Raw genomic sequence first — 11624 nt, 5'->3', positions numbered from 1 at the left:
CTAATCATCTGTCGGTTCTCGATCATGTCGAAATAGGATCCATTGATCTTTTTCCGTCTGTCACTACGCCCAACACTCGCGAGTTTAAAGCTCGTCACAGTCATCCCTTCCCAGATCCTACTCAGAATACCACAGATAAGGTTTAGACGTTTCGGATCTCAGGAATGGCCACCAATAATTCTAGCTTATACCACGACGACTCTGATCTGAATCATGAGGCTAAGAGATATTCATTCAATTTAAGATAGAACGGAGGTGGTTGTCAGGCACACGTTCATAGGTGAGAATGATGATGAGTGTCACGGATCATCACATTCATCAGGTTGAAGTGCGAATGAATATCTTAGAATAGAAGCAAGCGTGATAGAATGGAAAACTGTAGTAATTTTATTAATTCATGAAGAACAACAGAGCTCCTCACCCCCAACAATGGGGTTTAGAGGCTCATGCCGTAGAAGATACAATATGAAACGTGTAGAATGTCATCAGGTACAAGATGAATTACTAAAAGTAGTTTTTATAGTAAACTAGTGACCTAGGGTTACAGAAAATGAGTAAGCTAGGGTGTTTAGTGTAAAAATCCACTTTCGGGGCCCACTTGGTGTGTGATTTGGCTAAGCATTAAAGCTTTCATGTGTAGAGACTCTTCTTGGAGTTAAACGCCAGTTTTTGTGCCATTTTGGGCGTTTAACTCCAGCTTTTATGCAAGTTCTGGCGTTAAACGCCAGAATTCTTAAGCTGACTTGGAACGACGGTTTGGGCCATCAAATCTTGGACAAAGTATGGACTATTATATATTGCTGGAAAGCCCAGGATATCTACTTTTCAACGCAATTGAGAGCGCACCAATTGGGCTTCTGTAGCTCTAGAAAGTTCACTTCGTGTGCAGGGAGGTCAGACTCCAACAGCATCTACAGTCCTTTTTCAGCCTCTGAATCAGATTTTTGCTCAGGTCCCTCAATTTCAGCCAGAAAATACCTGAAATCACAGAAAAACATACAAACTCATAGTAAAGTCCAGAAAAGTAAATTTTAAATAAAAACTAATAAAAATATAATAAAATCTAACTAAAATCTATTGAAAACATACTAAAAATAATGCTAAAAAGTGTATAAATTATCCGCTCATCAGCATCTAAAGAAGGGAACCTATGACCATGTCTGGAAAACTAGTCAGACTATTAAAGAGGTGTAGCTTTCTTATAAAGCTTACTACTTTCATCAGTTTGACTGGAATTCTTGCTGATCAGTGCCTGTTCCTCGGCAACAAAGGATGTGGTAATATTAAGTAAAGGAATGTTAAATATTTTTGACACCAAATTAAACACAGAAGTTGAAACCCCAACTGCAGCCAATTTAGCAGGCCCTGCATATATAAATATAATTAAGGGGGATTTCTTACTACAACAACAATCATCAATCAAATGTATGTCCAAACAAACAGAACCTAAGACAAGCAAATACTTGTAACCATCATCACCAACTACAATTACAAGATTACAACCATCTATTAAATAAACAACAAACTAGCAATTCAGAATGGGTTTCCAGGGTGAGAATAAAATTAAGCCAAATAAGCTGCAGGCAAATTACAATTCCATACTTTCGACCAGTTTAAAACAAGAACATGCAAACCAATAAATAAAATTAATTTAATCAAATTAGCTTACTTTATACAAGAGTATGTTTGAGTTAATGATTTAAGTGACTATTAACAGAAAGTTACTAATAACTAACTAACTAATTCACCATCTGTAATAATAAGTACCTATGTGGCCGACAAACACTGTGTCGATCAGTGAGGTAAATGGATCAGCTACCAATGCCAAAGTAGCAAGTAGTGCAATGGACAGTATTTCCTTCCCCAGTTCATCAAATTTACCCATCTCTGTTCAAAGCAGGTATATTAAACTTCAAAACTCCAATTTACATGCAAATAACCTAAAAATAGAAAAGAAAGACAAACTTTTTAACTGAAAATTCTCAGTCACACATTAAATCAGATTCAAAGAAAGAGAAGGCAGAAAATTTATCAAATTAAATCCTGTTTAATAACCAAAAACGAAAAAAGAAATTAAATACAAGGCAACATATTGTTCAAGTAAAATTTCAAACAATTTTGCATGAAACATATATGACAACAGAAAATGCATATGTATACCTCCTCCTCTTCCTCATCAATAAAAATGAAACTATTCAATGCATTCAGGAACCTTGATTTCACGAACAAGTTTATAAGAACACAATAAAAAACTATAACCGTTACAAGTTCTTATCAAAGAATAGGAAATAGAATCATAGTGATCAAACATAGGATAATATAATTAGAGTTAGAGATGGTATTGAAAGAAAGAAAACAACGATGAAAGAGAAAGGAGATTAGGGTTACCTGCACAGCTGAGGCAAGATCGAAGAGAGAAACACAGCAACACACGGAAAAGAGCAAGCACTAGTGGCGATATCGAAGAGAGAAACGCACATTAGGGTTCGAAAGGGAGCGATGCGAGCAAGGCCGATGGAAGGGTTGCGACGAAGAAAAACCGGGAAGGGGTGCGACGGAAGGGAGCAATGCGAGCAAGGCCGATGGAAGTTGAGTGCAATGGAGGTTCGGTGAGCCGGCGGTGCAAGGCTGATAGCGCCGCCGATGAAGCATTCAGAGGAATGAGTGTGGAATCGCGAAAGTGTGGTGTAAAATGAAGAGGTATAACCGTGATCTTTCAAATTTTTATTCTAATATTTCCGACGGAAATTTTAAATTACAGACAAATTTTTTGTCTGTAATAAATTAATAAAACGCAGCATTTTGTCTATTTAATTACAGACGGGTTTTCCGTCTGTAACCATTTCTCATGAAAAAAAATAATTTTTCTGACAGAATTATAGACGGATTCTCTTTTCCATCTGTAATTTATGCTAATTCATTTTTTTTGTTTTCCAACAAAAAATCCCTCTGAAATTCCGTTTGTATTTTCGTGGGATAAAATTCGTCGGAAATATCCGTCTGTAATAACTAATTTTCTAGTAGTGATAATGGCTAATCTCTAAAGAAGAGGGAAAGAAAGAATCTTGGCTGGCCTAAGAACAAATATATAGCTAACCTGTGATCCAAGTCCATTCACTCACTAATAGCCCAAAGAATGGTTGCTAGTCACTAACCTAATTGAAGAAAATCAATTTACTTTAGTCTGAACTAAACACAAGCCACCAAACCAAATTCTCTCTTCGCTCTTTTTTCTATCACCCATGTAAAGAAGTTCATAAGAAAAGCATGAAAAAGGGGAAAGCTCTGACTAGGGATCAGAACAAGAAGAAAAAAGAGGGCTACCAAAATCAAGCAAGTCAATTAGATAGGGTTTCAAACAAAGATCACATTTTAAGGATGCATCAGAGATAGGTTTTCTCATTTATGCTTCATTGAAGATTGTTAAAGACATCGCCTCTCTACATTCATTGAACTGGAAAAATCAAGAAGTTGAAGATTATGGAGATCTACTACAAATCAACGGACAAGAAAGAAACTTGGAGTCAAAGCACAAATAAAGGGCTCATATTCTTGAAGCAACATGAAAAATGATGAAAGAGAAGATAGAAGGTACGGATGCATGTATGGTTTCATCACTGCTACTACTCTTCTACACCGCTGCTGCTGCTAATGCTAATTTTTTTTGGGAGAAGAAGTCAAATGTGCTGAAGCAAAGTTTCAACCTGAAAGCTTTACTCCTCTATTAAAGCTTTACTCCTATAGCTTATAGAGCTATACCTTCTTCTCCTTCATGGTTCTCAATTGAATATTCTATTTTTTCAGTTTAATATTTCTTTATTTCAATGGAAAAAGGCATTACCGTGAGGAATGTAAGAAAAAGTCATTGAGTAGAAAATGGCAAAGAGAGTTAGACTTGGAGAAAAACTAAATGTTTATTTTAGAAATCCATTGTATGTATTTCTATTTTGTTATCATGATCTTGAGGAGATTCCCTTGTTAAGTTGGGTGAGTACTTAGTGGTTGTAAATCAAGGATGAGGTCCTAGTCAAATCTGGCTTAAGTAGAAGTTGGATTTGTCCCAGATAGAATTGGGTTGAATCCTAGAAAAATTGGTGAATGTAATCTTGGTTAAAGATAGTGAAATTTCATCATAGTTGTGATGGAGACTAGATGTAGGCTACATTGCACAAGGTAGTTAAACCAGGATATATCGTTGTATTACTTCTCTCTCTGTTTTGATTCTGGTTTTTTTCTCTAAGAGACAAAATAAAATTATCTCCTGCTTTTCATAATCAAAAATACTTCACAGCATCTATCCCTTCTCATAATTCTGTTTTGGCTCCTCCATTAACAAGAGACAAATTAAAAGTATCTCCTGCTTTTCAACTCAAGGTGACTCAACAGATACTACAAGATCCATCTAGTTTTAAAAAAAAAGAAAGCAAAGTTAAAAGAGGCTTAGATTCAACCTCCCTTCTCTAAGTCACTGATATCTATCAATTGGTATCAGAGCTTGGTCTCAAAGAGATCAAGCTTCACAGCTTGGAGGAAAGATCCAGATAGCCAACAACATGGGATCCAATATAGTGGCTTACACTCTGACAGAAGGGCAATCAAATAACAGACCTCTATTTTTCAATAAAAAAAATTACAACTACTGGAAAGAAAGAATGAAGATCTTTTTACAATCTATAGATAACAACCTCTGGAAGATGATCATGAATGGTCCTCAAATTTCAACCAAAACAAGCATTGATGGAGTTGTAACTCCTAAAGAAGAAGCAGACTGGGATAAAGATGATAAAAAAAGGTGAAATTTAATGCCAACACTGTCAACATGCTAAACTGTGCCATCAGCTTTGAGAAATACCGGAAGGTATCTAGATACAAAACAATAAAGGAAATATGGGATAAGCTCCAAGTTACACATAAAGGCACTGAGCAAGTAAAAGAAAATTGATATGCTGAACAAGGAATATAAAATATTTGCTATGAAGGAAGGAAAATCAATGGATGAAATATTCAAGAAATTCTCTATCATCATAAATAATTTAGATACTATGGAAATTACTCATTCTGAGCAAGTGCTAGTGAGAAATGTTCTGAGAAGCCTAACAAAAGAGTAGAAAATCAAGGTTACTGTTATCTCCGAAAGCAGTAACCTGAACAAAATGCCCAATGATGAGCTTAGAAGAAATTTACTTGCTTACAAAACCACTTACATGAAAAATGACAGAAAAAAGAAAGGAGTAGCTCTTAAGTCTTGTGCTGAATCATTTGAAGATGATTCCAGTGACTGTTTATCAGATGACGAGATTGTATTTTTTGTTAGAAAACTTAGAAGGCTAATAAGATAAAAAGAAAGAAGCAAAGGAAGTAGCTCGAGAGGGAAGACAAGACTAGGAAAGACAAGAAAAAGGTGCTCATGGCTTCATGGAAAGATTTGGAAAATGACTCTAAAGAGGATGAAGAATCTGATCATAACTCTCAAGCATACTTAATGGCCGATCACAATCAAGATGATGAGGTAACATATTTTGTACCCACTAATGATGAACTCCATCAAATGATTGATGATCTCATTGAGAAAATTAGAAAATTTTTAAATCAATGCTATATATGATACCTGGGCTCCGGGAGGGGGAGAATGTAAGAAAAATTACCAACTTGACCCTTAGTCCAAGAATTATATTTGGTTATTTACAGGAACGGATCCAGAAATGATATTATGGGGGGGCCAATAACACATATAATATTAAAAATTAAGTAAAAAAATTATATAATATAAGATGTATTATAAAAATATATGGATAGAGAATATATTTTAAAGTAAAAAAATATGTGTATACTTTTTACTTAAAATTCACCGATAATAGAATTTGTGTCAAAATTTTCAACAATTTTCTTTTTAATATAATTAAAAGACAATTAGCAAGAAATTCATCTTTTATTTTGTTTCTAAGTTATTTTTTACAATATTTATAGTTGAAAAAGATCTCTTAATTGTAGCAGTTGAAACAGAGAGAATTAATATCAAACGAATAAAAAAAACGGCCACAAAAAGAAAAAGAATTCACTTTATGAGATTTAAAAATTTTTATTTAATTAAAAAATATTAGTACTAATATCTTTTTCAGATTTTTTTAATATTGTTACTTATTTTTTAGATACTAAAAATTATTGATATTTAAATTAGACTGAACTTTTATTTATATTATACTAAATACTAAATATTTTAAAAAAAATTAAATTATACATAATAACTTATCACTATTAAAAAAAGTTGGGGGGCCGAGGCCGCTACTCGCCCCCCTTATGTCCGTCCCTGGTTATTTACTAAAATCACCTTTTGGAGGAGAGTGATGGATTGTTAGTGTGGACGATTTGGAAGATATAATTAGGGGGCATGTATGGTTGGGTTCGATATATTGGCAGCTGCCGATCATTTGATTGGAATGAAATTTGGAATGGGTACACTTGATGATATGAATCATTTGAAAAATAAACGTATTCGTTTCGTAGAACTTGAAAATATGAAATTGATATTTTGAAGGCTGAAAATGCTTACCTCAAATAATAATTAAAAGAAGGTGAAAATATTATTGATCTTGTTGAAAAAACTAAATGACTTAAATCTAAAATTAAAAATCTTAATGGAAAATATTCTATCACTGCCTTCTTGAATTGCATTGAAGAAAATAAAAGATTACATAATGGGATAAGTGTTTAAATCAAGACATAGTTAAGTTTGTCCAAAGTTCTAAAAACTTAGATAAATTATTAGCTAGTCAAAGACCTCTCTTTAAAAAAGTTGGCTTGGGTATCATAATAAATCTAAAATTATTTTTGAAAAACCTTGTTTTGAAAATGAAGCCTCAACGTCCAAAAACAAAAGCTTTTAAACATCAAATCATTTTGAAAACCAGCAAGCGAAAATTTTTGTCATACATACAATTGGTTTGGTCATTTACCTATTCAATGCTTCATCTTTGAAAAAAAACTGGTAATAAAGTCTACAAGGTGATTAGAAAATACAATGTTCTTGGGCAACCAAGAAGGTTTAACATTAAAGGATCTAAAATGATTTAGATACCTAAGGTCACTTAAGAGTATTATGCAAATTTGCCTAGCATCTAAGAAGAAAAATACATGTAGTACTTGGATAGTGGATACTCTAGGCATATAACCAGAAAGTCCACGTTCTTCATCAAGCTCAACAAGTACAATGGATGCTTTGTGACTTTCAATGATGATGGAAAGGAAAAGATAGTGATCGTAGGTAAAGTTGGTAAGAGCTTTTCTACCTTCATTAATGATGTATTCTTGGTTGATGAGCTGAAACATAATCTTCAAAACATTAGTCAACTATGTGATTTAGGTTATTGGGTAATTTTCAAAAAATTGAAATGCTTAGTTGTTTGTGAAAATTCGGGTGAAACTTTATTTGTAGTTAAAGATGCAATAATGTGTAAGGCCTTATCTTGGAGGAATTTAAAGAACAAAATGTAGCTTTTTTCACATCTTTTGAGTCCGAAAAATGGTTATGGCATAAAAAATTGGGACATGCTAACATGTTTTATGTAAGATCGCAAATTTTTGAAAATTAAATAATTAACTATTTATGAGCTAATATATTATATTGAGATATAATTTAAAAAAAACTATTTTTAACAAAAAATAATTAAATAAAATTTTATAATTATTGAAGTTTAATTTAATTATTTTTTATTCTATTAAATTTAAATTATTTATCAAAAAATAATTTAATAAAATAAAATAAAATTTATTATTATTATTATTATTATTATTATTATTATTATTAAAAATTAAGAAAGAAGTAAAGAAAGCAAGCCAAACGTGGCTTGAATTTAGGTAAGTATATATACATATATCACCAATTCACTTCCTATATTAATCATCATTATCAACATCTTATCTTTCCTCATGAACCACTGAAACCATAAGCAAAATGAGAGAGAAATCCTGTGAGAGAGAAAAGAAATGTCTCCATAGAACCGTGATCTTTAAACTTCAATTTCTTGTGATTCGTAACTTCAATAAAAAATCTAATCCGGTAAAAGTATTTGTATCTTTTTTCTCTACATGTTGACGTTACTTTTGTCCGATAAAAACTCACGGTGACATACCTCTTCTTCCCCTTGAGTTCGGCCAATTAGAATTCTAAGAGGCACAGACGATTTCTGACGCTTTCCTCTTCAGCAGCTCGGTCAGAAAACTTCTCTAGAATTTTTGTTGATTTTGATTTCATATGGAAGTAGGAGGTTTTATTTTAAAATTAATAGTTTTCAATTTAAGGATGCCCAAAAGTATAGTAAATGATTGCAAATATGTTAATAATTATAATGTTATTGAGTTTAGATTTTTGGCTATGAATGATTGGTTGTGTTTGTGACTAAGTTTTTTGTTATGAGAGTGAATGAAAATTGATTTCTTAATTAGAAGTAGTAATTGTGAGAGTTTATAAATGATTTTATAAGGATTGGAATCATATGTTGATTATTGAGAACTTTATGTTTGAAAAGTGCTGAAGGCTGGTAAACTGTCGAGAAGTTATGGAAGTGAGGGAGCCTGTAAACGTGGTAAAGTCGAGTCTCAAGGGGAGGTTCTGTCTGAGTTCTTGTAAAAATAAACATAGTATATAAATAAAGGAATAGAGGTAAGTAGCGCTCGGACTTTTAGTGCGATCATGAGGTGCTAAAAGTTAGGGTGTTACATTTTAAATTTCTAAACTTGTGAAAAAGAATTTGGTTAGAGGTCTTCTTAAAATCAAATTTGACAAAGATATCACTTGTGATGCTTGTTAATTGGGCAAATAAACTAAAAACTCTTTTAAAGTCAAGGATGATATCTTAAACAATAGACCATTGAAAATGTTACATATTGATCTTTTTAATCCTACTAGGAAGGAAAGCCTAGGTGGTAAACACTATGGCTTAGTGGTGGTGGATGACTATACAAGATTTGGATGGATTCTTTTCTTAACTCATAAAAATGATGCTTTTTCAGCCTTTTTTACTCTATGCAAAAAGATTTAAAATAAAAAAAATTAAAAATTATTTCCACAAGAAGTGATCATGGAAAGGAATTTGCAAAACCAAAATTTTGAATCATCTTGTGATGAATTTGGTATTTCTCACAATTTTTTATGTCCTAGAATACCTTAAGAAAATGGGGTTATTGAGAGAAAAAAAATAGAAGCCTTTAAAAAATGACTAGGGTAATACCTTGTGAAAATGAAGTTTCAAAAATTCTATGGACTGGGGCTGTGAACAATAGTTATATTTTAAACTGAACCATCATTTGAAAATTCTTAAAAAAAATTCCATATGAACTTTGGAAAGAAATTCTCCCAACCTTAAGTATTTTTATGTTTTTAAATGTAAATATTTTGTTTTAAATGCTAAAAATAATCTTGAAAATTTTGATTCAAAATCTTATAAGAGTACTTTTGTTGGATATTCAACCACTGGTAAAGCCTATAGGGTTTACCTCAAGGAACAAAGAATCATTGAAGAGTCCATACATCATAGTTATTAGAACTGGACCAGATCAACTGGTAAACCAATGGTCTGGCCGATTCGGTTTAAAAATCAGACCGCTTCTGCAATTAACCTAATCAACAGTGATCAAACCTGTTAAAAACAGAACGGTTTAACGCAAATCAGTGTGTTTCAGACGTATGACCTGGGCGTCTCCACAGTGCACCAACGGGAATGCTGAATCACAGTAGAAGACATCTTGTGAATTAATTCACAAAATACAACATAGGTGACTCAAACCGGAAATCTTGTGTAAAGCTTCCACTCTCTTGCCACTAAGCCAGACATACTCCTTACTCTATTGTAGACTAATAATAAAATATATAATAACCAACTTCACATGAATAATGCTCCAAACCTGCAACCTTACACTAGTTCACATGTTTATTTATGTCATTCAACTTATATATATTTATTTCTCTTTTTTTTTAGATTAGACCTATTAAATTAAAGGCTAATAATTTATATAAATTATATATATCACATTAAAGCAATGAGCTAATGAAATTTATATATAATTTATTTAAATTTAAATAATATAAAATATTAAACACTAATTTTTATTTTTCAATAAATATTGTATTATAATTTTATATATTTATTTAATTATTATCGGGTCAAACGGTTCGATCACTGATCCATCGGTTGAACCACTAATCCAGTAACCCAGTAACTTCATCGGGTTAATTGTCGGTTCGCTTTTGATAACTATATCATATATGTTACCTTTTGTGAATCTAATACAATTTCAAGTGTTATTGAGAAAAATAAAGCAGGAAAGGAAACTGAACAAAACTCAAAAAGAATCCAGGAAGACAAATCAGAACCTACATTGGAAAAGGTTGTTCCTGATTTTGCAGATCAAATTGCACGAGACAAATCTATTTTGTCTCCTATCGAAGCAGAGAATTTTGGGGATCTCAATAGCACAGAACCCAATCATATCAAACCTGAGATTACCTCACCAAGACTCACAGAAAATAAGTTCTTGAAGAACTATGTACAAGAATTTATTATTGGAGATCCATCTTAAGGAATTACCACAAAATTCTCTAATAAAAAGAGAATAGAACTAAATGATCTTGCTCTTATATCTCAAGTGAAACTTCAAAATGTGAAGAAAGCCCTTGATGAACCTTCCTGGGTCAAGGCAATGGAGGAGGAACTGGTCTAATTTGAGAAGAATGAGGTTTGGACATTGGTGCCAAATCTGAAGATTAAGAAGGTAACAGGTACCAAATGGATCTTTCGAAATAAATTGGGTAAGAATGGTAATATTGTTAGAAACAAAGTTAGACTAGTAGCTCAAGGGTATGACCAAGGGGAAGGCATTGACTTTGATGAGTCATTTGCTCCAGTTGCAAGGATGGAAGCAATAAGATTATTGCTTGCATATGCAGCCCACAAAGGGTTCAAGCTTTTTCAAATAGATGTTAAATGTGCCTTTTTAAATGAATTTATTGATAGAGAAGTATACGTAGCACAACCTTCCAGTTTTCAAAATAAAGATTTTTCAAACCATGTTTTTAAACTCTCCAAGACTCTTTATGGTTTGAGACAAATACTAAGAGCTTAGTATGAAAGACTTAGCTCTTTGTTTTGAAAAATAGTTTTCAAAAGGGTACTACGGAACAACTCTTTTTATTAAAGAATCTAATAATAATTTCATTCTTATTCAAGTTTATGTGGATGACATTGTGTTTGGATCGAATAATAAAGCCTTGTGTGCTGATTTTGAAAACTTAGGGACTAGTGAGTTTGATACGAGTATGATAGGAGAACTCACATTCTTTCTAGGACTCCAAATCAAACAAACTACTAGTAGAATTTTTGCGTACCAAGATAAATATATCAAATAATTGGTAAAAAAATTTAGCTTAGAGAAAAGACATATAAATATAGCAATGATAATATATCTAGGAGCCTTGAAGGAAAATGTTAAGCAAGAACCAAGACCAGATAATTGCGTCATACTCGAAAAGTGATAAGATCGAAAGCTTATACGGAAAAACCAAGAGATATGTTATATAAGTAGAGTTCTAAAAGATAGTTACATAATCAAGCTCTAGACTCGGCCTGCGA

The 11624-nt window shown here is 32.5% G+C and overlaps 1 protein-coding gene across 1 annotated transcript; it reads right to left on the bottom strand.

Moving 5' to 3' along the window:
• On the bottom strand, positions 2032-3774 carry LOC110272103. Its single transcript, XM_021123923.1, has 4 exons — positions 3760-3774; positions 2389-2729; positions 2161-2212; positions 2032-2043 (listed from the first exon to the last, which is right to left on the bottom strand). Exons 1-4 carry the CDS (start codon positions 3772-3774, stop codon positions 2032-2034), a joined length of 420 nt encoding a protein of 139 aa, XP_020979582.1.

Source organism: Arachis ipaensis, chromosome B05 (genome assembly GCF_000816755.2).
Source record: "Arachis ipaensis cultivar K30076 chromosome B05, Araip1.1, whole genome shotgun sequence".
Classification (NCBI taxonomy): Eukaryota; Viridiplantae; Streptophyta; class Magnoliopsida; order Fabales; family Fabaceae; genus Arachis; species Arachis ipaensis.
This window is presented reverse-complemented; position numbering and strand designations above follow the sequence as displayed.